At 38.8% G+C, this 27,984-nt stretch overlaps 5 protein-coding genes and 1 non-coding gene across 10 annotated transcripts; 2 read left to right on the top strand and 4 right to left on the bottom strand.

Moving 5' to 3' along the window:
- LOC18785595 (protein BOBBER 1) lies at positions 490-2,916 on the bottom strand. The gene is made up of 6 exons (XM_007218692.2): positions 2,363-2,916; positions 1,875-2,047; positions 1,737-1,785; positions 1,123-1,289; positions 922-1,005; positions 490-809 (listed from the first exon to the last, which is right to left on the bottom strand). Exons 1-6 carry the CDS (start codon positions 2,739-2,741, stop codon positions 771-773), a joined length of 891 nt encoding a protein of 296 aa, XP_007218754.1. The 5' UTR covers positions 2,742-2,916; the 3' UTR covers positions 490-770.
- Positions 4,874-9,073, bottom strand: LOC18787434 (O-acyltransferase WSD1). Of its 4 annotated transcripts, none has more exons than XM_020558146.1 (8): positions 8,159-9,073; positions 7,594-8,064; positions 6,866-7,444; positions 6,696-6,762; positions 6,216-6,328; positions 5,787-5,996; positions 5,555-5,692; positions 4,874-5,377 (listed from the first exon to the last, which is right to left on the bottom strand). In XM_020558146.1, the coding sequence occupies exons 2-8, from the start codon at positions 7,879-7,881 to the stop codon at positions 5,207-5,209; spliced, it is 1,566 nt and encodes a 521-aa protein (XP_020413735.1). In that variant the 5' UTR covers positions 7,882-8,064; positions 8,159-9,073; the 3' UTR covers positions 4,874-5,206. The 4 variants fall into 4 exon arrangements, with proteins under 4 accessions (XP_020413735.1, XP_020413734.1, XP_020413733.1 ...); XM_020558145.1 differs by having other exon boundaries at positions 7,594-8,477; positions 8,957-9,073; XM_020558144.1 differs by having other exon boundaries at positions 7,594-8,550; positions 8,957-9,072.
- On the top strand, positions 9,197-9,269 carry TRNAA-CGC. Its single transcript has one exon. It is a non-coding gene; the product is annotated as a tRNA-Ala (tRNA).
- Positions 14,299-17,951, top strand: LOC18785754 (probable pectinesterase/pectinesterase inhibitor 34). The gene is made up of 3 exons (XM_007220833.2): positions 14,299-15,500; positions 16,179-16,315; positions 16,944-17,951. The coding sequence occupies exons 1-3, from the start codon at positions 14,509-14,511 to the stop codon at positions 17,639-17,641; spliced, it is 1,827 nt and encodes a 608-aa protein (XP_007220895.1). The 5' UTR covers positions 14,299-14,508; the 3' UTR covers positions 17,642-17,951.
- LOC18786795 (phosphatidylinositol 4-kinase gamma 3) lies at positions 18,991-22,428 on the bottom strand. Its single transcript, XM_007219143.2, has 3 exons — positions 21,964-22,428; positions 19,879-21,532; positions 18,991-19,675 (listed from the first exon to the last, which is right to left on the bottom strand). The coding sequence occupies exons 2-3, from the start codon at positions 21,238-21,240 to the stop codon at positions 19,301-19,303; spliced, it is 1,737 nt and encodes a 578-aa protein (XP_007219205.1). The 5' UTR covers positions 21,241-21,532; positions 21,964-22,428; the 3' UTR covers positions 18,991-19,300.
- Positions 23,095-27,423, bottom strand: LOC18784989 (dipeptidyl aminopeptidase 4). Of its 2 annotated transcripts, XM_020558655.1 has the most exons (8): positions 27,228-27,423; positions 27,053-27,120; positions 26,882-26,960; positions 25,881-26,370; positions 25,591-25,791; positions 25,306-25,335; positions 23,981-25,087; positions 23,095-23,862 (listed from the first exon to the last, which is right to left on the bottom strand). In XM_020558655.1, the coding sequence occupies exons 4-8, from the start codon at positions 26,325-26,327 to the stop codon at positions 23,311-23,313; spliced, it is 2,337 nt and encodes a 778-aa protein (XP_020414244.1). In that variant the 5' UTR covers positions 26,328-26,370; positions 26,882-26,960; positions 27,053-27,120; positions 27,228-27,423; the 3' UTR covers positions 23,095-23,310. The 2 variants fall into 2 exon arrangements, with proteins under 2 accessions (XP_020414244.1, XP_007220247.1); XM_007220185.2 differs by having other exon boundaries at positions 27,053-27,295.

Below are 27,984 nucleotides of genomic sequence, written 5' to 3'. Positions count from 1 at the left end.
GAACAAAGTCCAGAGTCTCCCTCCCAACTTCTGGAACAGGGGACGAATCAAGGGGGTCTTTTTCTAGGGCAAAGCCTACATGACCCTCCCTCACAACAGGACAATTTCTGGTAGTGCCCCATTACCTTTTTATGGAAAGGGTCAGCCGAGAGTGAACCCAGTGGCAATATATGCCCACGTGTCGACTTGTACTGGCCTGTGGTTGAGTTGTGCGCATTACATTTTATATATATGTCTTTTTATGCGCTACAAAGAAACTGCTCAGCAGAGAATATGATCGGTTTATTGAGAGGGGTCCTACACGTTACACGTATCGACTGTTGAGATTTGGATTTCAGTTTGATCTATAGCTTTGAATTGTTTGGGCTTGGATCTAGAATGTTACCAGAAAAGCCTTACTGTTTGGGCTTGGGCATCCCAAATTGTCATATAAAAAAGGCTCTTCTTGTTTGGGCTTGGGATGTCAAATGGATAGGGACATGCTAAATCTCTCCCATCAAGCAACAAATTTTATGGAAAATTAACCAAGAATTTTATGTAAAGCAAAATACAAATAAATATACTACTCCCAATAATTTTAATCAAATTGTTATCTAAAAATGAAACCAGCACACCATATTAACAGCGTTCGGACCAATCCGGACATCCTAACCACCCTCGGAAAGAACACACACCGCACCTCAAAGTTCAACCATAAGCAAGAGCTGAACTAAAATAAGTCATCTTATAATGATGAGCTCAAAGTTATCAGCAACCCCTAACTGTCAGATTTACTGTATCTTGGCCCTTGAGAAATCCATCTCCGGATGCTGCAAAACATCATACATAAACAAATATTAGCAAATTTGCATCACTGTTGCAAAAGGAAAATTTCATAATTGAGCAACTCCATAGTGTATTTAAGTGCCCTCAAGAACTTACCTCCGACATGAATTTCTTTAGGATATCTTGTTTTTGCAATTCATCACTGGTCGGGAGCCCCATCTGCTTCTGTCTCTGATCAAACTGCAAAGTAAAACATACAGCTCTTAGAAACTGTAACGGAAGGAAACATGCATACAATCTTCTTTTGATAATAGTTAGAAAGAAAAAAAAAACAGACAAAATAAGTGGGAGAGTTACCATCATCTTTTCAACAGTCTGCCTGGTTTCAGAATCCAGGTCAGATAATTTGCTGGGCTCAGGGTCGACCTTTTGAGTGTCTATCTCGGGATCACCTTTCACCAAACTTTTCCACCACTCCATTTGATTGTGCTTGGTCAGAAGAATAGAGACAGCAGTCTGATCCTCTGCAATGAGAATGGATATCATGAATTCAAATAACTCAGATGCTTAAAACCATGGATTATAACTAAAAACAAATTAGGAAAGCATGATACACACATTCAAAAGATACTATTCCCTCAAAAACTAGTGTGGAATGTGAGAGAAACTCGTCACAGCAAAACTGGTAGTAGACCCCCCACAAAGCATTCAGATGTATTTAACTTTAAATGACCACTTGATACTAAAATTTATAAACAAGTTTTGCAGTAAGCACAGAGCACCAAGTGATCAATTTCACCATGAACTCATGACTATTTTGCAATTTAGAAAGGCAAAATATAACTTTATTTGCACCTTACAAAGGCGAAATTTTTTCCGTGTTTATGCTCCAATGTACACAAGTGAAATTCGACCCCAAAAAAAATTACAGAAAGTAAAATAATGCGTTCATGAAGTGTAAACAGACATACCTATGCTCCAGTAACAATCATCAGGCTTGATAGACTGATAAAGCTCCCCCTGAAATCAATTAATGTACATTAGTTAAGGCAAATTTAACCTCAAAGAAACATACTGGCAATACAAAAGGCATCGAAAAGCAAACTTACATCAATAATAGGAGGCTGACCCTTCATTCCAAACTTCAAATGATTTTTCTTTATTTCGCACACAACGGACCGAGATTTAGTTCCAGGAGGCACTGGAATAACGACATTAACCTCCTGAAGGCTCTGCGTCCATGAGTATTTCTCCAAATCAAGTCCATTGCCTTTGTTTGGAACTGTCCAGAGAGATTAGTGTTAAATAGGGAAAGCAAGTAGAACAAGTTATAATGCACACATCCAAAAACACTACAGGCATGAAACAGTGATCACGTTTCCAAAGATCCAACACATTAGGAACCAATCATACAAAACTTAGCATCAAAAGCACATCGCTTTTGTTAAGAGATTCAAACTTCTATAAATTTATCTTTGACACAACAAAAACACATGAATAAACGAAATTAAATCTTCGCAATTTAACGAAATCCTAAAATTGGACCAAAAGAAACTAAATTCTAAAATAATCTAAAGAAAAGGAAAAAGATCGGTACCTCTCAAGCCATTCTTCTCTTTCTTGCCCTCCTCCAAAGGAGTCTCCTTTTTCTCTACAGCTTTAGCTTCTTCCTTGGCCTTCTTCTTCGTCTTCTCCTCCTCCTCCTCCTGCCTCTTCTTCTTCTTCTCCTCTTCCACCTTCTTAATCTCCTTCTCCCTCACTGCGCGTACGACGGACAGGACCTCCTTCTCCGCCGTCGATTTCTTAAGGAAGTCGCTTTCTTGAGCCAAAAAGTCGAAAACCTTCTCCACAAACCCTAGGGGATTCGAGCGATCCAACTTCGCGGTAAACGACGCCGCTTTAGACGACGACGATGCCTGGGACGGCTTTGTTTCGGGGGCGTTCTGGTCCTCTTGGATATCGGAGATTATCGCCATAGCTCGATAATAGTTGAGAATGAGAGAAACTAGAGAGGTCTCGGTTTCAAGCGTCTTGGTGTAGGGTTTAAGCTTCTGTCTGACAATTTACAAAAACGGACTGAGCTTATATATAGTGATGCTATAGTCGGTCAGATTGGAGAATTCCAGAAACTCTTGCTTTGCCGATAACTCGTGCTTTTTGTTTTGTTTTTTAGTTTTCTGAGAAAATAACGATAATGCCCCTACCGTGTTTATCGGATCCGAGTCCACCCTAAATTTGGACAAATCAAGACTGAGGCCGTCTTTTGGGCTGGGGCTTGGCTTGGGCTTATTATTTCTCACTCTACTTTTGTTAAAAAATAAATATATTTTTTTTAAAGTAAAAAGTTTACAAATAAGATCCATTACCATACAAATTAATTAACCCTATAATCAATATCCACATGAAATTTCGTGTTGAGTTGTGAAGATACAATTCAACTTGGAAAATTATTTGTTTCCCGTTTGGTTTCCTTCTTGGTTTTAGGATTCCAGTTATAATTATATTTCATACCTATGTAATTCTAGGTTTTAGGAATCACTTTGTTTTTTTTTCCTTCGAAAAAGTAACCTATAAAAAGTGGGAGCGTTTTTTATCGCCATTTTAATCCAAGATGTACCATCACTATCATTTTCAATATTTAACACATGTTCATGGACATAACCTTGATTTCATAAATATAAGGCAAAGAGTTAACTATAGTTATGTCAATAGATACGTGTCAAGTGTTGAGCAAAATGGTGATAATATATCTTGAATTAAAGTGATGAGTACAAATATTTCCGTAAAAAGTGAATACTTATTACTAGGCTGTCCTACTGAGACAAGGCCTAAAAATGTTTTATTCATGAAAAAGAAATTAAAATAAAATGGTAGGGAGATCTATTCTTAAGGCAGAAAAAGTGTTCCAACTTGCACATCAATAAATGTGGAGCTAGACAGCAGCTTCCATGGTGAGCCCTTTTTCTACAACAACAGCATCACGGGTGAGTTTGAGTGATTCTTCTAAATCATCCAACAATTTATTAGGATCAGGTATTGCATCTGGGTCAACGGCTAAGCAAATAGTCATTTTGTCAACATAGCTTCGAAAATGCGAAAAAGAAAAGAAAAAGAGAACCCAATAAACAGACACCCGAAATCATGTGTTCGAATCCCAATTGTGTTTACCATATGGTCAAATTAGGACCACTGTCTTCAAATTGATTGGATTTAGTTGGAAGATTTGGAGGCAAGGAAACCTCCATGAGGGTAGCCGTAAACATTAGGAGCAATGTAAGCAACTGGGTGGCCATAAAAACTAATTTCTTCCAGTGGACCAACCAAGTTTGAGAATGTGGAATTAGATAAAACTCTGTGTGCTATAGCTCCACATCCCTGCATTAAATTAATTAAGCCATTAGCTACTTAATCATAAAAATTATAATTAAGAATATATTCCGTTTGTACCTTAGCTCCTAATAATTTGGTCACGAGATTGGCAGTTAAGTATGCGGCAGCAGCTTCAAGTGGGTGCTTTTTTCTATCAAAGGGATCCTCTTGCACAGTATAGCCGCCCGGCTATACTGTTTTTGACATATGACAAAGCTGGCGCTGGGTGCCAGGTGTCATTTTTTTAAATATATAAATAGTATAGCCGCGCGGCTATATTTGTTTTTTAAAACCTTCGTATGGCCGCACGGCTATACTCTTTTTTATATATTAAAAAAGACCCGCCTGACACCTAGCGTGTAAAAACAGTATAGCCGAGCGGCTACACTATTTTATAATAAAAACGCGGCTAGACCCGTTAAAAACCCCCGTATAGCTGCACGGCTGTACGATTTAAACAGGAGTATAGCCGCACGGCTATACGATTCATTTTTAAATAAATAAAAAAAGGATGCTTCTAGTTTCATTAGTTTATATTTTATAAATATTAATTTGCTAGTTTCAACATCTGCAAAAGCAAATATTGAAAATAGAGAAATTTCACAGTAAATTAATTTGAGAGTTCTTTTTTTGTTTTTTTTTTGTTTGGGTGGGAATGTTTGTCTTTGGTCTACCTTGTTCTCTCGAGTGCTACTAAATTTTGTTACTGCACAAATTATTTGTTGTAGAGAATTGCATATTGAGTTGGAGTGTTCTTGGTAATTGCTTCACATTTCAAACAACACTTTGCATAACTGAGCAAAGCTCTCTTTAAGTACATTACCAAAGCTTACCCTACAAGAAAATGACAGCTTCAATTAACTACCTAAAAGACAAACATCACAGCTAAGTTGAACCAACTACCTAGTCCACAATAGCAAGAAGAATCACGAGTTTGCAGCAGCACATGCAGCTGTTTGAGCTGTGTTTCCACTTACGTCCAGAACAACTCCAAAAAACCAATACTTGGGCATGTGCATAATAGAAGCTTGGATCATCTATTCTCTATCGAGATACAGCATACTAGTTCAGCCTAGACAACTTCTTCCTTGGTGAGCCCTCTGTCTAAAACAGCATCACAGATGAGTTTGAGTGATTCCTCTAAATCATCCAACAACTTATTAGGGTCAGGTATTACGTCCGGGTCGATGGTTAAGCAAATCGTCATTTTATCAACGTAGCTTTGGAAATGCATATGCAATGCCTGCAACAGAATGACAAAAGCGAACATAAATAAAAAAACCAAATAAAAAGTATATTCACCATTTTTCAAGAACAGAGCCAGGTAGTTGTTTCCAATATTTTAGATTGCAGTTAATTGGTAGATTTGGAGGCAACTTCATGATCAAGGAGAATTATTGGCATTTATAAGAGAACCTACATGAGGATGTCCGTAAACGTAAGGAGCCATGAAAGTTATTGGATGGCCGTAAAAGCTAATTTCTTCAAGGGGACCAACCAAGTTTGAGAATGATAGTGTGGAATGAGAAATAACTCTGTGCGCTATAGCTCCAGCAGCCTGCGTGTGAAAACATTGACATTCTTAAAAATGATTCTAGTGTTCGCTCCTTAAAATAACAATATGCTGGAGAAGACAGAGGAAATATTGGTACCTTAGCTCCTATAATTTTGATTAAAACATTGGCAATTAAGTATGTGCAGAAAGCTTCAAGTGAGTGCTTTTTTCGATCAATGACGGCTTTGGCTTGACGAACATAATCCAGTGGTCCATCTCGTAGGGCAATGGTGAAGGGGATAAGAATATATCCGAACCTATTACCCCACCTAGCCTTGGACTTCCTGGCCATCATATCAGCCAGAGCCTGTGATGTAAATAACATAAGAGAAGAAACAGTATATGCGAGATAGGCAAACTAAGCATATTTTACTGGGACAACTTCTGAATGATATTATATCCTATGTTGTCATATAAGGCTTATGAATAGAAACCAATTCACAGTTTTAGATTTCCACTGAGATATCATATAGTTTGGCTAAGCTGTTTTATATGCATAGCATGAAGATTGAGGAGGGGTATTCACCTGGATTCCAACGGTTGGTCTTAAATTAGAGAGAACATTTGCTCTCAGGCGGATGTTTTTCGGAAGATTACTCCTCTTCTGCTTTGATCCCTCATCTTTCTCATTTTGGCCTGCTAATTAGAACAACGAGCTAAGGAATACATTGAACCATTTGTTTGTCCAGAGGTAAAGGTGTTTCGTACTTCTTTATCTTGAAATGTAAAGTGAAAAAATAATTGAGAGAAACTAAATTTTAACTGATAAGATGACAAATACTTGTGTTCTAATCTTAAACATCAGACTAATCAATTTGAATACATGTCACTATGAAAACTTTGTGTGGGAGTAGGAACTTCTTTAAACATTTCCAAGATGTTTCTTGCCAAATGAAACGAAAGAAAAATCTTTAATAACTCAACTAACAGAATAATGTTACCGATATAATCTGCTTGGTTAATATTACAAAGGGAAGGGAAGAAATCAATTCCAAGGAAAACTCACCATATCTGCGGATCAGATACTGCGAGAGACCCGCTTGTGTCACTCCGAATACAACATCATTGATAGTCTGGTTAATGTCAAAATAATTTACTTACAGAAAATCCATGTGAAAAGAAGTGTGTGCGTGTGCCTAATGTCTATGTATATTTTTCAAGAATTGATCAACATACCATCCCCATTGCGTTCTTCACTTGCTTTATGTGATCCAAACTGACTGTCCGATGCACGAAGCGCTTGGCAGTGAGCTCAACACCAGGGGCACCTTTGATAGGAGTTTTTGTGTCTTGCAAAAATACAAGTGTTGCTATAAACAGCATCATATCCACTAAAGTGTTCCATATCAGTGTTAGTCCAGACCAAATAGCAAATATGAACCAGCAGAACCAGCTCGAATTACTTGAAGAATCCGCCCGAGTCTTGGTGGGAACAGTAGGCAATGCATCTGGGTCAGATGTTTTTCTGGTACACGCTAGAAGAAGTGACATGAGAGATGCACCATCACCCATTGAATGGTGAAGCCGAAACACTGCAACAGCTTCTGCATACGAGGTTTTAACATTGAGGAGATGTACCTCCCATAATGGCTTGGAAAGGTCAAGAGGTGCTGTGGTAAGGTTTGAAATGTAGTCTTCTACAAATTGATCAGGATGGTCTATATTTGAATCCAAGTTTGGAACAAAAACATGGTCTTCTTCATTTACCGATACTCGGATCCATCTCTTCTTTCCACCTTTGCTATCCTTGTTCTCCTGTTACTTATACAACAGAAAGCTTTAAACAAGTATCAACCGGATTTACCATAACAATGTCCCAAAAGTAACTAATGTCTGCAGAAACAATAAGAAACCATATACAAATAAACAAAGAAAAGAGAGAAGGAATGGAATAGTTTCTTTACCAGCTTGCTAGAGAAGCGAGGATGATGATACAAGGTTTCCTTTAAACCAGCTTTAACAACGTCTGGATTGATTTCTGTCTGGAAACCGATGACTATAACGATGTAGCAGTTGAACTGCGGGGAATGAAACAGACGGGATGCCGGGCTTAGACTTAGACGATCTTCGTTGGTGATTGGTTCATCATGTCTGCAGGTAGCTGCAACTTTTATCTCTGGCTCCATGTCTTGTGGTTTTTTAATTATGTTGATCTCACTTTTCAACAAAGCTTGTGTCTTTTCATGATACATGAGTGCCTTCTGCTCTTTGTTCTCATGTGGGTTTTAAGTATGCGATGAGCAGTTCATTTAATAGGTGGGGTCGATGAAAAATAACACCGAATTTGTTAGTTGAACTAGTTGACTCCGTCACAGCCATTGTGGAAAACTCTCACCCTCTACTTGGTCTCATCGTCATGAGGGGCAAGCCAAAGTCTAGGAAAGAAGGATAAGTCACATTTTTACAGAGAAACAAAGAACTTTGCAGCAGATTGCATGGCTTAAATTGGCCTGGGAACATGGATACTACCTTGCTTCCTTGTTGGAAAAACCCCCTGAATTCTGAAGTAAAGAATAACATCATTCGATGGCGATCCCTCCATTTTCTCTTCATAGTTTACTAATTTGGTCCGAAAGGGCTCAAAGTCAAAGCTCAGTGGCTTCCTTCTAACAAATAACAATTGAGAAAGTCATGGAATTTCAAAGGTAGGCCAAGTCTTTGCCATGAGTTAAGTCAGACAGGCTTCATTATGTGCAGGCCTTGCAATTGGGCCCTGGTCTCTGCATAGTGCGAGTTAGAGCCTGTCCATTCACTGAGTTAACTCAGCCAAATTTCACAGGCTGCTGCACTGCACAGCCACATAACATAATTGTTAAAACCTCCAACTCCAAAGATCCATTCAAATTCAAAGCCGCCACCATCTGAAACCCAACTCCAAGAAATGAAAGTTGATGAATTTCTGTATTTATTATAAGGCAGCAAGCAAAGCTGCTCTTATTATTATTAATGTCAACTTGTACCGACCTATCTCTGCTCTTCTGTGGATGGATGCAGAGAGAAGAAGAAGCCAAGCAGACCAAACCAGATATCGTCAATCCTATAGAGTATAGACTATAAAGACTAAAGACTAGTTCATCCCCAAGCTTTGTGGATCAAACCAACAATTCCTGCATTATATTTGGATCCAATCCAACTAACTATCTAGTTTATTGTCAATGCTACATACGAATCACCCACCATATTGATACGAATGTATTACGCATCGAAGAATGAAGGTAAAACTTTAAAAAGGACAAAACTTGAGCAGTGGGAAGTGAAGAATAATACCTTGAGAGCTCAGAACTCTGGTTTCTTCCCAATTTTGATGGAGCTCTCCTCTCTCTCTCCCCGTCTGTCGCTGGCTAACTGATGCAATTGGTCTGCTTGTTTGTAAACAAATGGCAAGTTCAACACCATCAGATTTAGAATGTTAATCAAATGTCCCCCCACCCAATATAATAATGCGATTGTCGTTTTTTGGTTGTCTAGCTCAGTGATAAAATATTTTTCAGGACACTTAATCACAACGGGGGTGTAGCTCATATGGTAGAGCGCTCGCTTCGCATGCGAGAGGCACGGGGTTCGATTCCCCGCACCTCCATCCCCATCTGTTTTATTTACTTTGTACCGTTTTCATTTAAATTTTTACGACTGGGGCTTAGCCTAGGCTCGTGTGATTGGACTTCTCTTCTCTGTCATGGGCCTGGCCTGGGCCCGCTTATCTTTCTTCCCTTCGCTAATTATGAGTAATCTTTTTAATTCACGCGTAATTGCAGTAGCTAAGCTAAGTCATTGATGATGCGATACAAATAATAAATGTAGAACCTGAATCAATATTTTTATTTGTGAGTGGTCCAATAACTCACAAACATTACTCCAAAATGCATATGGGATATGGCCCATTCATTCCATCCTTGTCTTTTTTTCTCTCTCATTGGTACAAACCACAAGCTAAGCTAAGCCCATTTCTCTCTCTCAAAGCCCTTTGTTTATGTCTCTATCAAACACAACATTTATAGTGGACATTTGTCATATTATTATTATAGTTGTGTCTGTCTACCCAATTTTCTCACAAAATATATTTCTATATTTATACATACATAGTTAATTACCCTAATCCTCCTTGGTCAGTGAAGTGATTAGAGCTAAGCAAAACTACGGCGGGTGGAAGTTGTTTTCATCACTTTTATCTTGTGAATGAAAAGGTCCTACGTGACACAGACCCAAATTGATTAAACTACAAGTGCCGCTGTTATTATGGTTAACTTGACTTCAAACCACCTAGCTAATATGCGTGAATCCTGATGTTGCCTCTCTTTTCTTCCTACCATTTTTCTCAAATATAGTAATACCTAGCTACTCTCGCTTTCTTTTTGCATTAGCTTTTTGATGTCACCTTCATTCATCGCATAATGGGCTCAAACTCAAAGGGAAGCTAGTTTCGTTTAATGGACACGATAACGACTCCTCTCTTCCCTTTTCTCCTTGTATAATCGTCTACTTTTTTAACAATTTTATTTATTTATTGAGAGATACGATAATATATTAAATTCACACACACATTACATACAAATGTTAAGATTCGAATCCGATACCTTTTCTAGAAAAGCATTTACTCTAAACCATTACACTAGTCTCACTTTCTCCTATAATCATGTACTTATAATGTCCACTTAAAGACCTACTACGAGATTAGATATTTACCATGTATATAGGTCGACGACAACTACAAAAAGAATTTGGCGTGTAATTAGATGCGTAACAAACTTAACTTTTGATTAAACTTTTGACAATTTACTTGCTCGATTGGTGGTAATAATAAATTAATTTTTTCAAAGGTGAAACAAGATGAAAGAATAAGGAGAATGACTATTCTTGTCTTTAGTCCGGTTAAATATTGTGGATGGATTGACGGCTGAAAACATATATATATATATATATATATATATAAAGCAATCAAATATTTAGAAACCATTTTGTTTGTACTAATTAAAGATCATTATTCCTTCCAAAAAAATTAAAAGATCATTATCAAATCATTCTCAAAAGCAATCATGATTAGAACACTCACCCATATATTATTATATAATTTATATATTGTGTCATTAATTGGGTCATACTCATTAGTTATGCATATGGATATGGAAAATCTGATCCATGCTCGAGTTGATTGTCCATAACCGGATGATACTGCGCTGTTTTCGTTAGGGAAGCATGTGGACGCCTCCACAACTCATACAAATGCCATTATGCCATTATGCCATTATGCCAGTGCCACCCAACCAAGCCTTAGCCTTGGCCATGCCTCTCCAGTCTTAATAATTTGCCTGCAAAATCTTATGAGAAAATCTTAGAGCCTCCAAAAATAATTAGTCGATGAGGTGATGTGTATATAGCTACAGATATATGTTAATTAGAAACAATTAATAATAAAACAAATCATGTGATTATGAAGGGAGTAATAGGCCCTGTGTCCCCTCCCATAATGAAAGCAGTCACATGTCCTTTGCATGCAATGCTTCCAAATCTCTTTTGGTTTGTTAATTAGCTTTCAGCTTGCTGTTGGTGCTGTCACTGGTGTGACCCTTAACTCTCATTGCTATGGTCAAATCCTTCCCTTTTCTTTATAGATCTACATTGGACTTAAACAACTAATTATTATTTCTTCAATATTAATGCATTTTAATCATTAACTAACCATACCACCTTTTTTAAAAATTAAAAAAAAAATTCTTAAAATGTAAAAGCATATAGGAGAAAAACAAATAAATTATACGTCGTACGAGTAACACGTATTTGATGTGATATATGTATCCTTAGAGCATCTCCAACAATATTAGCCGAAAAAAACTTTTCAAATTGAAGTTTGTTGACTTACGTGGCAATTTGAAAAGCCTTATTTGTTACTTGAATAATTTTTGTTCTAACAAACTCTTCAATTGAATTAATGCAATATCATTGAAAGAATGAAAAAAATATGAAAAGATGTGAGAAATGTCTATGTATGAAAATAAAAAAAATGCATGTTTTTAATATTTTAAGGGTAATCGTAGGTTTTGTTTTTTCAAAGTAAAATTAAATGTTTGAAGATGTAAAGTCAACTTACCAGTCCTGAAGAGAGAGAAATGGATTGCAACTTTGATGACTGATGTTGGAGAGAGTTTTTCTAATGTAATTCGTCTCTTTTAGTATTCCAAAACTGTTAAAAAGGTTATTGAAAATGCTCTTAGCGTGTGAATGATTGGAACTGGAATTGTTTCCGTTTTCATGGATACATATTCACACTTGTAACAATTTTCTAGCCAACCAAACACAAGAGTAATGCAAAAAATGACATAATGAGATACAACAAAAGCTCCTCTCTCATGCAAAGAAATAAAAGATTAAAAACAAACCAAAAAAAGTCAAAGTCGTCGTGAGTGATTCATGAACCATGGCGAAAGTATTCTAATTGCAATTCAGTGTCGGCGAAATTTCATCGGGGCCCCATCTGTATCTGCTTTACGTGTTATATACTATTGACCCTGTTTCGCCACAAGAAGATATGTTGAATTTTAGTCCACAATAAAATAGTAAAAGAAAAATATTATATTTATATATGATTTTCAGAGAGAAATACCATAATATTGTCACAGGTTTCTTCCAAATCCCGAATTGCTTTTTGGCCTTTTTCCAAGAGCGTAGTGTTTTTCTTCACCACCAAAGCAAAGGGCAAAGGGGAAAGGGGAAAGGGGAAAGGGCTTGCCTTCCTCGTAAGGCAATCGATCGCCTTTTATATATGCCCCTTTTTCTTTTGCCTAACTGCATGCATCTTTAGCACAAAGCTCCCCTTTTTTATTTATTTTTATTGACTTGTTCCTTATTTTAATAAATTTGGTCCTAAATTCCTATTTATAGTTTTCATATGATATGAATCTATGATACATGACCAGAAGAAAAAAGATAACGTAATTTAATAGCATTTTGTTCTTCAGCAGATTTTTTTTTTTTTTTTTTTTCCATTGATTATTTTTCTGTTGAAAATTTTACAAGTCTCCATTATTAGAATGAGAATCTAAAATATTCTGGTATCAGATCGCTTTCCACAAAGGTCGGTATATATATATAAAGGCCTACATCATGGAGTCGGACCTTACATCGTTTTTTTTAATGATTAAAAAAGCTGAAAAAAGTAATTAATAAAGTTGAAAAATGAACTAATCTGCCATACCTTCCTTCTTAAATTCTGCTTCATTTCGACTTATTTTGGCTAAGTTGTCATTAGAGAACTGATTTTAATTCATTCTACTTAAGTCCCCATGAATGAGGAAAGTAAGGTGGGCCTATTTTTCTACTTAAAATCTTGCTAGGATCCATCACAATATATAACACCCCCACCCCCAACCCACCCCAAAGAAAGTAAATGCACTGAAAAACAAACCCAATCCACATATTAGATTTATGACCTAAACAAAGTCTTTACACGCTATTACTTCTGACGTGCGCATATGCGCGTGCGAAGAAATCAATATTAATTAGAGGGCAAACCAAGCCTAATGAAAATGGACCTGATTAAAATCCCTAAACGGCGGCTAAATACTAGCAGTCCTTTGCAGTACTGGTGGTCAATGTTTGGACATAGACTCTTTGGATGCAGACAAGACAGAGTTGAGTTGAGAGAACGTACGTGGTGGAGAAGAGGTTTTAACTTGTAAGCAATTTCTTGTGATATATTGGGTTATCAAAGCTCAAAAAGGGTATATCAATGTCAGTCCTATTCACATACATTGTTAATAATGCCATGAAATTACAAGTATACATCACATCCACCTATCTTTATATGTTGCTATGTCAGATACAACGATATTTATTATCAAACACTAATAATCTCTCAAAATCTTATACATTAATGAGTTTCTTATGGACCATTTGATTCAAATTTGAATACCATTATTCTTTTCGTACGTCTCGTAATACTCCTAATTTGTACATATGAATGAATACAAGATACGAACAAATGTGGTTTAAAGTGAATAAATAAGGTACAAAAAGATGCCATGCGCCACTACTTACTTAGCAGCACTGTCAAAGTTAGCTTAAGAGCTAAGAGAATCATGCAATGCAATGCATGCACTCTGATGCGCAGGCACACAGACAGCACTATCTATCCTTAACTTTAACTAAAGATTTTGACGTCAAACAAACATGTTGTTTCTTTCTAAATTCTATTCTAGTACGTGTTCCATCTGCTCCCTCCCTCCCTCCACTTGTTCAAAACTATTAAAATATATATAATTAAAAACCAAACTATATTTTCATTAAAATTACAAATATAAACCTCTTTTGTTGTTGTCTAAACTCTAAAGTAAGACTCTGACTATTTTACCCCAAAAAAAAAAAGTAGGACTGTGACTCTTTCGACCTAAAAAAACAAGAGAGACTGTGACTCGGTACTAGTGGAAAAAAAGTTCCCTACCCCCGTTGCATTACCCTCATCTTCGCCGGGTCATATAGTAGCAGCCAGCTAATCCCCCTTCCCCCTTGGACGCAGACCTCACACCAACCTCTTTTATTCTCCTCTCGTCCCCACCTCCTCTCCCCTCTCTCTCCATTTCATCATATAATATACACACACACACCTCTTCTTCTTATTAACATTTTAATATTTTAATATTTAATTAACAAGTAAAATTAATTATTTATATATAAATACACTGCCCCCACCCTATCTTTAAACCCCGCACTTCAATCTTCCTCTTTCAGTCTCTCAGCTGAAACTCAGAACTGCCCACCTCTCCAATTTTAACTCTTCAAACGTCCTATACTTTCCTCTTCCAGCAAAAACAACAGAAATCTAAACAATGGGCTACGGCAGACTCCAACCGTCGGACCCGGGAGGCTCCTCCAGGCACCACTTGGCGGACCAACCCCAAAACTCACTCTCGTCTCTCTCCAAATCCAACCCCAACCCCAATAACAAAAAAAAGCTCATCCTAATCTCCCTCATCTCCGCCGCTCTCATTCTCGCCTCCGCCGTCTCCGCCGTCCTCCTCCTCGTCGCCCGCTCCAAGGCCTCCCCCCAATCCTCCGGCCCCCACCTCAAGCCCACCCAGGCCATCTCCGACGCCTGCGCCAAGACTCAGTTCCCCGCCCTCTGCGTCAACTCCCTCCTCGACTTCCCCGGCTCCGTCCACGCGTCTGAGCAGGACCTCGTCCACATTTCCTTCAACATGACGCTGCAGCACCTCAGCAAAGCCCTCTACCTCTCCTCCTCTATCTCCTACCTCCAGATGGACCCGCACTCCCGCTCCGCCTACGACGACTGCCTCGAGCTCCTCGACTCCTCCATCGACGCCCTCTCCCGTTCCCTCACCTCGGTCGCCCCCGGCGCCGCAACCCCTGCATCCACCCAGGACGTGCTGACGTGGCTGAGCGCGGCACTCACTAATCAGGACACGTGCGGGGAGGGGCTCTCGCAGGTGAGTGGGCCCGTGAAGAGCGAGATGGACACGAGGCTCAGGGACTTGTCGGAGCTCGTGAGCAACTGCCTCGCGATCTACTCTGCAATCGGGGCCGGCGACGATTTCTCTGGGGTGCCTATTCAGAACCGGAGGAGGTTGCTGAATTCGATGGAGCGAGACATCATGGGAGATAATGCGGATGTCTCGCGAGATTTGCCGAGATGGCTGAGCAGTAGGGAGAGAAAGTTGCTGTCGGTGCCGGTGTCGCAGATACAGGCCGACATCATTGTCTCGAAAGACGGCAACGGAACGTACAAGACGATCGCCGAGGCGATCAAGAAGGCGCCTGAATATAGTTCTCGCCGGATCGTTATTTACGTGAGGGCAGGAAGGTAATTTATCCCACTCTCACTCACTCATAAAGCTGAGTTTGGTGCTATGTTCTTTGTTCTTTTGGATTTTAATTAAAATTAATCACTTTTGGCATCCGATGGAGTGGTTGCTTTGCTTTGCTTTGGGTAGCCATTATTCCGTGAAAAGATTTTCTCAAAAGCGCTTATTTTTGTTGGTAATAAAATTCCTTTTGTGTATTCATTTGTGCATTGACTTTGAGTGAGCTCCCTTTTATCACACACAACACAGAACTATAATCATGTGACTCACTGCATTAATATTAATCCTCCCCCCCTTTCTGACTGATGAAATTGGGTTTACGAAAATGCCCCCTTTTTCTGTGGTACTTTAGAGTTTAATTAATGGAGAATGAATTTTTTATTTTATCTTTGGTGATGTGGGTGATTGTCGGTGGAGATTGGTCGTATTATTGGGTTGGTTCGGATGATGCTTGCATAGACGTTGTTTTCTACCCAGTCATAAATTGTACGGTACACAATGGATTTATGCATGTAATGTGACATCTACTGGCATGGGCGGGGTCAATTTAATTCTTGCTGGCATCCACTTCAAACTCCCAAGGAATGCTTTGCATGGAACTTTTTTTTTTTTTTTTTTTGTGTTGAGGAATTTAGTAAAAAATTACATTTCTTTTAAACATTTTTTTTTGATTGCAGGTACGAAGAGAATAATTTGAAGGTGGGGAGGAAGAAAACCAACTTGATGTTCATTGGAGATGGGAAGGGCAAAACGGTGATCACAGGTGGGAGGAGCGTTTCTAATAACATCACCACATTTCACACGGCAAGCTTCGGTAATTTTCTCTTCCCACCCTCCTATCTGATTATTGTGGGCTTTTTTTTTCGATAAAGAAAAAGATATTCTATTTTAATCTAATCTAAATTTTAAAAACAAAAATTCGAACTCGAAAGCACATGTAGGCCCCGTATTTACTCACATCTCATACATTATTCATTACGATGCATGAAATGAGTTACTACTTGCACGTGTCATGTTGTTGTTGTATACAAGTATTCACTCTCATGCAACTTGTTACTTGGTGATGCTTGTCCGACCTCATATCCTTTCTAACCACCTGAACTGGACTAAATTACCCTTGTTAAATTGTTAAGCTTTTTTCCTACAGCTTTTACTTCAAATAACAGTTGGCATCTACAATTATTATTATTTGGAGGTTTGGGAATTTTAAATTGGCATATAAAGAAAGAATTGAATATTAGTGTCTTTGTGTCATTTCATGCTAAAGCAACAATTCTACCTCCAAGTGGAATCTTCTCATTCAATCCAATCCAACCCATTTCAATCAAATCCGACCCAATTGTATTATTATTTGAGGTCGGTGGGTTGGTAACATTTTCGGGTAGGTAGAGTAATTAGATGATGGGTTTATTGAGAATTTATTTGTTGTTGTTGGTCCACAGCGGCAACTGGAGCTGGTTTTATTGCACGGGACATAACGTTTGAGAATTGGGCCGGGCCCGGCAAGCACCAAGCCGTAGCCCTCCGAATCGGGGCCGACCACGCCGTCGTCTACCGCTGCAGCATTAACGGATACCAAGACACATTTTACGTCCACTCGAACCGCCAGTTCATCCGCGAAACCGACATTTACGGAACAGTCGACTTCATTTTCGGCAACGCCGCCGTAGTTTTCCAAAACTGCAGCATCTACGCCCGCAAGCCCCTGCCATCTCAGAAGAACACGATCACCGCCCAAAACCGAAAGGACCCGAATCAGAACACGGGCATTTCGATCCACGCTTGCCGGATCCTCGCCACCTCCGATCTCGAGGCGGCCAAGGGTAGCTTCCCGACATATCTGGGGCGTCCGTGGAAATTGTACTCGAGGGTCGTGTACATGTTATCGTATATTGGCGATCACGTACATCCACGTGGATGGCTCGAGTGGAATACCACTTTCGCCCTTGACACGCTGTACTACGGTGAATACATGAATTCTGGGCCGGGCGGGGCAGTGGGGCAGCGGGTGAACTGGCCCGGGTACAGGGTGATTACCTCCCCGGTGGAGGCTGGTAAGTTTACGGTTGCACAGTTTATATATGGGTCGTCGTGGTTGCCGTCTACCGGGGTGGCATTCTTGGCCGGGCTTTCAGTCTAAAATTACAGTCCGCAGTAAACCATTAGTGGATAAACGCTCTATTTTGTTGGTAACTGTAAGAATATAGTCTTTATATTTTGTTGTATATTTTTTTTCAACATTATATGGGAATAAGTCGCAATGTTCTTTTTAGTAATTTGACTCAATGATGTTGGTGGTATTGGTGTACGAGAAATATTTTTTTTAGAACTCCCGTCGCATCATTCGTATTGTAAAATAATGTAAGAAATTATGTGCGTGCGTGGAATGCGAACAACAGGAGGACAATAATGTCTGTCAATTTCAGATATTGACTCTATTGTCATTTGAATGATTGGATCTTTGTGGTCGTGACCATTTTTTTCAATACGATCCTTCAATTAGTGTTTGGTGTCTGTGGGGTCGTGACGGTGGGAAGAAAAATGATGTTGGGACTCGGGAGCTTCGTGGAAGTGAGAAGTAGCTCCTCAGATTATATAAATGACTTCAAAAAAACAATAAAAAAGGAAAGTAAATACCATGAAATTGAGGCCACATTTTCATGACTCAATCTGAATATGAATCGTTGTCTTGTTAAAATTCCCTCTTCCGACCCAGAAAACCCACCATAGAAAAGCTAGCGACTTTGCCATAAAGCTATCGACTTTGTGAAATTGAATTATGTGGTGGTGCAACTAGTTTCTTCGTTTTGTCATTAGGTTTGGGTCAAACCAAGTGCTGCTTTCTTTGGCCCTCCTCCTCCTATTCTATCTTGTCCTGTACTATATAAGTCAGAAAGTTGGCCAGGTATGTATGGCGGCCATCTTCCAAAGACCAAGCAAAAGGAAAGGAGCATGGCCAGCTATGGTGGGATGTGGCTGTCCAGTCAAGTTGATGTGAATGTGAGTTTGAACATTTTTCCATTTTTTTGCCACCAAACACCAAATTCTCACATGGCTCATGTTCCCTACCCATATTGATATTGATCTTCATCATTTATTATGTGTTCTTCTTCTTCTGAGTATGAGTTTTCACGTTTCACGTGGAGGGCCCAAATTATATTGCTTCCATTCCATTCCCCCCACCCTACTTTTCCCTCTTACATACACACAAATTATACACAACACATAACGCAGCACAGGCTTAATTTTCCAACACCAGTAAAAAGTAAAATCGCCCTATCACATTTACTGGTTCTTCCCTATAGCAAAATAGAAACTTAGCTAATAGTAACCACACTAAATATTCAAAGTTGTATGATCTAGATTCTAAACTCTGAAACTGCAATTGAGAAACATATACAGCTAGCAAAGCATAAGCATAAAAAAACCAAAAAGAAAAGAGAAAACTGAAGTAAATTGGACAATGAATGAAGTATGTATTATGTTTCAGTATATCATTTATTATTTCTCCAACCCAAGTAAGTACTCCTACACAAGTTTAAGAAATATGCATACAGTAAGTAACACAAGTACTTTTTTTTCCTTTCATTTTTACCCAACATGCTTCCAAGTGACATAAGTGGAATGCGGGAAGAGATGTCATAGTTACTTAGGCGGTAGATGCAACGATCCAGCATATATCTACAGTAAAAAAGAAGTTGCAGTCCATTACAGATGGATGGATGGAGCCTAGAGGCCTATCATCCATGCATATATAGTACCATATATATGCACTAATGCATATTATGCATGATATTCACTATATAAGCTCATCAAGGCGTCGATCCATGATTGATGACACAGATTCGAGAAATGCACCTTCACTTGTTCCTGGGAGCTCCTCTTCTTGTGCTTCTTGAATGATCTGTTCGATGACAGATTCCTTCTTCAAGGTCTCCCTGCACATGATGCTTCCAATAGCAAAGGGAGTCAGTCCTCTCTCTGCACCTTTCTTCAGAAGCATGGTGGAAATACGGAGGGTGCGGGCACTCTCAGGTGGTAAGTCCCATCCATGAAACTTCAATAGTTCGATATCTTGTTCAGCATCTAGTGATTTGATGTACTCAAGGGTATCAGACGAATAAGGTTGGTGAGCTTGAGGCCAGTAAAGCCAGTCAAATGTGCAATCTTCAAACTGCATTTTACACATTGAAAGTAAGCAAGAGACATGCATGCTCTTCCCAAAGTTCTAACAGTAGAAGCTTGAAACGGTAACTACAAAAGAGTTTCTGTGTGCTCCAAAATCGATTTGAATTCTTCAAACAATATGACATGGGAATAGAAACCAATATCTCCTACTCTAATTAAGCATCGATAAAATAAGAATTAGACACTTACGTTTTCAGGCAAGCAGTAGCCATGATCAATCGGAATAAGCACAATTTGCCCTTCTTCACCCTCTCTGCTGACCAATATGTTTCCAGCATGCCTATCTGCGTTTGCCAACCTTATGTCCAAAACAGAAATTTTGTGTACCTCATGCACTGGGAAAGCACGAGGACCCATATCCTCACAACTTCCGTTATTCTTCATGAACATCTGCAGCGACCCAATCTTCACATTCTTGGATGCATACTCATAACCTTCTGGATGATTAAATCCTCTGTGCAAGCACTTGACCATAACTGTGGGGGGAACTCCAGCAAATCCCTTCTCCTCGTGGTAAAATGTACGAGGCCCACTCCTTGGATGATCCAAAATGTAAGCAGCAACTTCCCTCAGTGCCCCTTCTTCCACCCGTGTACCCTTCTTCAAACCTTCACCATCAAGTGACAAGGGCAACCCCCGAGGGTTGTTTGCTGCCATTGGCTCCTCATCAATTGGCTTAAAGACAGAAACATACTTCAGACCAGATGAATCTTGCATGAAATAAGCTCCTCCGGATCCCTCTGAAGACTGAACTGGCTCATTGCCTCCCTCTAACCCATCAGAAGTAGAGTAAATTAGCCTTTTAATCCCCAATGACAATTCAATCTTAGAATTTACAATTAGAGGTTCCAGAAGGAATTCTCTTTGCAATGGACTTCTCTCTACAACCTGACATTCCGTAAAATCCCTTACTAAAGCAGTCTTCTCCCCATTCAAATTTAATGCCTCAATAGATACTACAAAATCCTTCTCTATTGGTTTAGCCCTAACTTTAGCAGATTTCCTAACCAGCAAGTGAATCATAGCATCATTACTTTTGCAGATGTCATTAATGAGTCTCTGATCTTCGAGCTCCTCACCATCACATGTCAGTTCTTGATCCTTGGGGTCAACAAAACCTTTCCCCTTCTTAGCAATCTGCTGCTTCACATAACCTACATTTCTACTCCTCTCAACATGGAATTCAAACTCCTTGCCACATACAGTCTTAACAGTAATAGCTTGGAGATCTGAAAGCCTCAGTACCAAATGCAATAGGTTCCCATCTGTTACCCCATAGTCCCGGACACATGAATTGTTCCTAGCCAATTCTCTTCCTTCAAAAACTAGCTTCTGCTTCTTCACAAAGAAACCTTTAGAGGCCTGGATTCTCAGTTTCACTGAAGCAATGGAATCCGACTCTGTTACACACATCGGAACTACAGACCCACCAACACTGAGGTATATCAAAATCGAGTCACCGGAGAATGGACCATATTGGCCGGTGAAATTACAGGGAAAGTTCAAAGATTCTTCATACACAGGACTAAGAGCTACACTGGCAATAGACATTGTTGGTCCTCTAAATTTAAAGCCCTTGTAACTCAAATCAGACTACAGCTTCAAACGATCCTCATATGCCCTCAGGAAACTAACAAATGGGGTAATCCAAAACCCCAAGTCCCACAACAGTCAAAGCTAATGGAAATATAATGATCTTCCTCTTCTTGTTCTTTTCAAGCCTGCAATCTTTTCTCAGACTATTGGTTCCTGGGGTTTTAGGCAGTACCTAAAATTTGGTATATGTCACTACTTGGATTGCTTGAAATGAAATTACCTTCCCTGCAAGTCTGAATCCAGCTTCCTACAAAATGCAAAAGAATCTTCCAATTAGATTTTAAGGGATTATGAGGAATATAATAAAACAAATGCGTATTGACATCAGTTTCGTCGGAGTGACATACTAAAACCCTCAAATCAATCCCTGTTCTGTTCATTGTCTTCATCCCTCAGAAAACAAAACATTATATCTCTATTATCTAAGAAATGCAGCTAAAAAGTCAGGTCTTAAGAATAGCATTCGGCAACGAAAGGATCAGGCTAAGATTAATAAAAGCATAAATTGTGTGCGTGACTCAGAGAGAGAGAGAGAGAGAGCAGGCTCTCTCCCTCTTATAGGGCAAAAGTTCGGATATTTTATCCACATTTTCCCAGTAAAGCAAGCAGATTAAATCAGAAATATTATACAGGAAATTAACTTGACAAAAATGAAGAAACAGCAAAATGTATCCTTACGCAAAGAAGCTAGCAATCGGAGAAGAGAAATTCAGGTGAAATGACGATCGAATGAGAAATTCAAATTTCAGTCGTCATTTCCATCCGAGCTTCTTTTTATGGCCTTATTTTCCCAGACTGCTCCGAGAATCCGAAATTCTCGAACTTTTTCCCGAGAAAATTCACTAGAAGGAGCTAGAGAGAAGTAAAGATAACTATGCAAGAGAGAGAGAGAGAGAGAGAGAGAGAGAGAGAGAGCTGTATTTATATGCAGTTGGAAGCATCTTCGATTTTTCATTTTCAATTTAATTTTTTTGGTTTTATGTGTGACGGAAGTTTAGCGGGTAAATAACGTGGTTATGTTGTAAACGGCCGTTACGATTTTGTTAATTTGGATGGATATTTTAATTTTAATTTTGCTTTGTTGATATTAATTTGGATTGATTTTGATTACGAAATGTCTTAGTAAATGCATGTTGCCCCAAAACCCCAAATCTGATTTTTATATTTAATTTTGAACTTGAAGGAGCAAAATATGATTCATAATTAAACTTCGTTAAATAAAAATACCTAGTCGCTTACATTAACGAAACGTTAAACTTGATGGAATAGGACGTGCTGGTCAGCTGGGAGACAAACGGCAACTTGGCCTCCAAGATTATTTAAATTTGAAGACAAATTTCTACACAAAACACATCAGACGAGCCACTGATTCACTGCCACGTAAGGAAGACATAATTTAAAAGTGACCAGGGATCACATGCTTTTGAGAGACATGTCAACAAACAAAAGGCTTTTTTATTTTTATTTTTAATTCTTTGAGAAAGCATATATCCTTTCAAAAAGAAAGGGGCATGAAAAGAATAAAAAGTGATGGACTTTTCTTTCTTTCTGTCTTTGTTTTCTTTTGGGTGTTGGCCTTTCTTTTCTTGGCTTTTTGAAATTTGAAATGGTGGAAATTTACAGCTCTTGGCTTGGCAAGTCGCACTTGGAATGGGGAAATTATAGATTAGGGATTGTTTATTATTATTGCAAAAAGGTAATTAAGCTTTATAAAAGAATTAAAAGAATTATGAAAAAAAATTAGCAAGGCAGGTGTGAGAAGAATTTAGTTTTCTTTTGTGGTGCTCCAAAGGAAAAAGAAAAAGAAAAAAGAGCCAACTCAAGACGATTTTTCACTGATAGAACATCCAGTAACAATTCGGACAAACGAAATATAGTTTATTTTTAACTTAATTGATAAAAATAAAGAGATACACAACACAAGTAGTGCCTTAACATACAGTTTCTCTTTCCCACCTTGTCCACCAGGGCACCACCAAGAAGATCTTACAAGAGCAACAAAGATATAAACACAAGTTTCATTTTTCACAAATTTCTTTCTATAAATTCCCAAATTCTCTCTTCCATATAAATCCGATCCCTATGCCGGCGCGGCATGTGACGTTCATCTGGGAAAATTAATAGTTCATACGACTTACCAGCTGCAACAAGTGCATTGACAAGCCTGGCAGTATGCCTGAAATGCACATTTTCATCAATCATGCCGTGCACAAGTAACAACCTTCCTTCCATCTTGTGCACATGGTGCATCACGGAGCTATACTCATATCCTTCTTCCTTCTCAGAAGGCAGCCCCATGTATTTCTCAGTATAGAATGTGTCATATCCATCCCATGATGTAACAGGGGCACCGGACACTGCGCACCTGAAGACATCAGGAAACCTGGCCAAAGTCATAGCTGAAAGATATCCACCATAGCTCCAACCATACAACCCAATGTGCCCTACTTTTGCTAAGCCTTTTTCTATAAGCCACAAAGCTCCAGTTAGCTGATCATCAGCATCAATACGACCAACATTGTATTTTAAAGAGCCTTCAAACTTTAGTCCACGCCGAGCAGTTCCTCTGTTATCTAACTGTAAACATCAAGAAAAAGAAATCAAAACAGCGACACTTAATCTATGCATTATTGTAAATAAGGGATTACAAAATGTGTTAGAGTAAGATATAGAACAAACATAAAAGGAAACTGACCTTCCATACTAAAATTCCTTTGCTTCTTAGATACTGCGCTCTCATGTCAACTGTATTTATCCAAGAATCAGAGACAAGCTGTACGCTTGGTCCACCATACACACTGATCAAAGTTTTGTAAGGAGGCGGCCCAAATCTTGTTTCATCAGGCTTATATAGAACTCCATACAGTGTTGTCCCATCATTAGCCCATAAATGAACCAACTCAGGTGGCTCAAGTTGAAGCCTTTTGAATCTTGGAACTGTAAATGACGGCTCATACAGAGATATAATTGTGCTTCCATCGAGCAAGGAGCAGAGTAAAACTTTAGGGGGAGAATCAAGGGAATCATGGATATCAACAAAATTCTTCATATGATGATCAAGCACCACCACATGCTTCCCCTTGCCATGCGTCAACTTCACTGGCCCTTGCAAGGCTTGATTTCCATCCGTAAATAGTTTTGCACAATAAAGGTGTGACTCTAAAGGTCCCTCCAAGGTTCCAGTGAAATAAACAAGTCCCGCAGATTCTACACCGGCAATCTGCTCAACCATCCAGTCTCCTTCGGTGATAGGTCCTAAACATGTTCCATTGGCATCATGCAGATAAAGATGTTTAAATCCCGTTTTCTCACTTGCCCAGATAAATCCCCCTGAAGATTTGGTTACCCCTCTGTCTAGGGGTGTGAAGCAGTCATGTAAGGTAACCCACGTTCCTTGTTCTTCTACCAACAAAACTTTTCTCTTCCCAGTTTTAATGTCAAATTTAAGGATCTTTAGTTTGCTGTGGGACCTGTTCAGAACCTGAGCCATTAAAGCATTTCCATGCATCCAATTTACTCTTGCCAGATATTCCTCTTCACTGTCTGGTTGATCTGTTCCCCCGCACAGAAGATCCATCCAAGTAATAGGACCTCCAGAAGAAGAAACCACTCCTAGGCGAACTTTGACATTTGAAGCTCCCGCAAAGGGATAAGGATGATCTTCCTGAGCTTCTGAACCAACAGAGCTTTTACCTTGATGCATGATTCTGAAAAGAGGGATATCAGAAGAATCAACTTCTGTGAATGCGATGAATTTGCTGTCTAGGGACCACCAGTACCCATTCTTCCGATCCATTTCTTCCTGCAATGAGTAAAACTCTGAGAATGAAAGAATAATTTTAACTTTAACCTCCTGAGAATTAATAAGCATCATTTTGGGATTGCTTATTGCAATCAGACAACTGTCTTGAATTTAGAGCTCAAAAGCAGGAATTACTTCGAAAAAGCAACCCAAAGACAAAGAGGCCTAAGTTTTATGATGAATGACTAAGCTAAGGGGTTATTACATGAAATTCTCACCTGAGCTATATATTCAGCAAGGCCATGAGTCTGCAATCCAGAAAAGACAAGAGTCATATCAAGCAAAAGGTCAGAAATTCAACTACCTTAATCTACTGGAACTGAAAGCAAAAATGACCTTCTAATCTACTAGCACTCCTTTAGGATAGATGGAGCCAACACACAATGGGAATTATAGTGATAGAACTACATGCTTTGAGAAAAATCTACATCTGTGAAATTGGAACAAATATTAATAATGCTGAAATGACTCCGAACGTACCATTACCGGTATGGGAAACTTACCAAATCATTTCCTCTGGGTCTGGCACCATACGTTAACTGTTTAGATTCATTGCATATCAAATTCAGAACATGCAACTCGCAATCTTTTACATAACCAAGCATTGTACCATCTGGGGATAGATGCGGATCAATAATTGGTGAGCCTGATGTGCTTGGAAGCTTGAGCTCTGCTGTTGAATGGGAAAGATCCTGGAAATAAATCTGTCCATTTCAAGGTCACGGGCTTAGTAAGTAGCAATTAAAAAATAAATCTGTAATGTAATGCATAAATAAGGAATTGAGGAACAAACCCCAGCTGGCAATGGAACCATGATTGCCTTCTTTTTGGAGCTTGTCTTCACCCATTCATACCGTGTCACTCCCAACCCACGCTCCCTCAACCTCTCTCTCCTCAACTTTTCTTCTGGTGATATATTGCTCTCATCAAGTCCACCATCAGGAGGACTGAAACACAATTCTTGCTTGCAAGTTTTGAGATCAAAAGCAAATACCTTTCTATTCAAAGTGTGATCAGGACTAAACAAATATGTTATAATAGTATCATCAGGACTGAAACTGATTGAAGTTGGAGCAATGTATCCAGGCAATGGGTACTGCACAATCTCTTCCACTGGGAAAAGAACACAGTCATCAAGACTGTGCGCAAAATTGGAGTCAGTCACAGGCATGTCGTAACTAGATGATCTTGAACGCTTCAAATTCTTCTTCTTATTATTCTCCTCATCAACTGATTGCATTACAATACAACTGGTATTGGTTCAACAATCGCAGGATATGAATCTGACCAACAAAAAGGTAGCAATCAATAAAAACCCATATAATCAACAAAGAATTAAGCAAATAAAGATTCCACTTTGGTTTTCATTTTCGTAATGCTGACCAAGTGTACGAATAAACTATAAACAGAAATTTTGCTATCTAATAATTGAGTATGAACAGCTCACATTACCTAGGTTTTCTTTAAAGTGAGGAAAATTATATATATATATATATAAGACCCGACCCGACCCGACCTGCCCAGGCGGGGTAGGCGGCCGCCTAGGCCGATTTTTCAAACACATACAGCAGAAATCATGATACGCAATACAAATTTCTCAGTTTCCTCACCAACCAAACCGAAAGCTAGCCATTCAAAATCAAAATGAAAAACCCAATTAAAAAAAATATAATCTTTTAGCTCAACACAATTTTCTCAATCCAAAAAGAAGATAAGGAGCCATTGATTTCCAGCGGTTGTTAGCAAACTAAATCAAAATCAAGACTAAACCACGCTATTATTGAGAAGAATAACCTGCTAAGAAGGCCCAATAATCAGCTCCCTCTTATCACTGCAAGAGACTATCGACTGGATCCGATCAAATGCTACCAAACTGCAGCTCAGCCATCAAAACAACAACAATCAATGAAAAAGCAAAAGATTTAATCAAGACAGGTGAAACACTTTCAACGATTGGAGTTGAACCTGAAAAGGAGGTGAAAATGATCGGCCATGAAAGCTAAGGAAGCAACAAAGATAAGGGGTTTCGATTCCTAGGAAAACAGAGAGAATCGTATTAAGAATTCAGAGAGGAATTGGATTCTTTGGAATTACTAAATTGATTATCTTTTTCTTTTAAGAGAGACGGAGAGAGATGTACATAAGCGAGCGAGCAGATTGAGATGCGTTGAATAGCTTAAAGTAGGAACGAAGAAGCTTGTGCTGTTTTTTTTTTTTTTTTTTCTTATTTTGTTTAATCATTTTTAATCATTTTAGCTTCACAAGTTAACAAGAAGTTTTGATAAATAAAAAAAGTTAACAAGAAGTGGATCTCGGTCACCTTTGGGTTGTTACACGCGCCATCAAATTTTTTATTTTATTTCTTTTTCAATACTTACTTGGTAAGAATTTATCCTATATATTTAAAATGCATTTTAGAAATATTGTAATTATAGTGGAGGCGCTTAATTCTCCAGTCGAGAGTCGTCTCGTCACCCTCACATTCCCCTTGGTAAAAAAGGAAAAATAATTCACTTTCTTTCTTTTTTAAGACGGTAAAACGTAACTATCAGGAATCTGGTGGACAAATATGGAAAGCAGAAAACAGAATACTCAGCGTTTTGGAAAATCACCGTGCTGTCTTCTGATTCACCAGACCGAAGCCACGTGTTGTCATCTCAGCTGCACAGACAATTTTGTCCTTTACTGGTTGGCTGTTAATCAAGCGCCAAATGTTACACGACTTGCCCTGTTGTCGTTTTCATTGCGTAAGAAAGGAGCCCACGGTAAATGATTGCTTGCCCATCTTTTCACTTTAATCAGATGCCAGAGTTAATTTTCATTTCTCTTTCGACTAAATTCGGTTATCATTCATTAACATTATTCATCCTATGCTTTTGTTGTGTGTGTACATACAC

The sequence above is a fragment of the Prunus persica genome, chromosome G2 (genome assembly GCF_000346465.2).
Source record: "Prunus persica cultivar Lovell chromosome G2, Prunus_persica_NCBIv2, whole genome shotgun sequence".
NCBI classification, from domain to species: domain Eukaryota; kingdom Viridiplantae; phylum Streptophyta; class Magnoliopsida; order Rosales; family Rosaceae; genus Prunus; species Prunus persica.
This window is presented reverse-complemented; position numbering and strand designations above follow the sequence as displayed.

What these genes read in the sequence shown, in the direction of transcription:
- LOC18785595 (XM_007218692.2), bottom strand. Translation starts at nt 2,741, where the DNA reads ATGGCGATAATCTCCGATATCCAAGAGGACCAGAACGCCCCCGAAACA. An exon ending in TGATTGTTACTGGAGCATAG is followed by an intron (nt 1,290 to 1,736) that starts GTATGTCTGTTT and finishes TTCTCATTGCAG; the next exon opens with AGGATCAGACTGCTGTCTCT. An exon ending in TAAAGAAATTCATGTCGGAG is followed by an intron (nt 810 to 921) that starts GTAAGTTCTTGA and finishes GATGTTTTGCAG; the next exon opens with CATCCGGAGATGGATTTCTC.
- LOC18787434 (XM_020558146.1), bottom strand. Translation starts at nt 7,881, where the DNA reads ATGTATCATGAAAAGACACAAGCTTTGTTGAAAAGTGAGATCAACATA. An exon ending in TCAAAATTATAGGAGCTAAG is followed by an intron (nt 5,693 to 5,786) that starts GTACCAATATTT and finishes TTTCACACGCAG; the next exon opens with GCTGCTGGAGCTATAGCGCA. An exon ending in ACGTTTACGGACATCCTCAT is followed by an intron (nt 5,378 to 5,554) that starts GTAGGTTCTCTT and finishes ATTCTGTTGCAG; the next exon opens with GCATTGCATATGCATTTCCA.
- LOC18785754 (XM_007220833.2), top strand. Translation starts at nt 14,509, where the DNA reads ATGGGCTACGGCAGACTCCAACCGTCGGACCCGGGAGGCTCCTCCAGG. An exon ending in ATTTACGTGAGGGCAGGAAG is followed by an intron (nt 15,501 to 16,178) that starts GTAATTTATCCC and finishes TTTTGATTGCAG; the next exon opens with GTACGAAGAGAATAATTTGA. An exon ending in ATTTCACACGGCAAGCTTCG is followed by an intron (nt 16,316 to 16,943) that starts GTAATTTTCTCT and finishes GTTGGTCCACAG; the next exon opens with CGGCAACTGGAGCTGGTTTT.
- LOC18786795 (XM_007219143.2), bottom strand. Translation starts at nt 21,240, where the DNA reads ATGTCTATTGCCAGTGTAGCTCTTAGTCCTGTGTATGAAGAATCTTTG. An exon ending in GCTACTGCTTGCCTGAAAAC is followed by an intron (nt 19,676 to 19,878) that starts GTAAGTGTCTAA and finishes TGTAAAATGCAG; the next exon opens with TTTGAAGATTGCACATTTGA.
- LOC18784989 (XM_020558655.1), bottom strand. Translation starts at nt 26,327, where the DNA reads ATGCAATCAGTTGATGAGGAGAATAATAAGAAGAAGAATTTGAAGCGT. An exon ending in TTGCTGAATATATAGCTCAG is followed by an intron (nt 25,088 to 25,305) that starts GTGAGAATTTCA and finishes TACTCATTGCAG; the next exon opens with GAAGAAATGGATCGGAAGAA. An exon ending in AAGGAATTTTAGTATGGAAG is followed by an intron (nt 23,863 to 23,980) that starts GTCAGTTTCCTT and finishes TGATGTTTACAG; the next exon opens with TTAGATAACAGAGGAACTGC.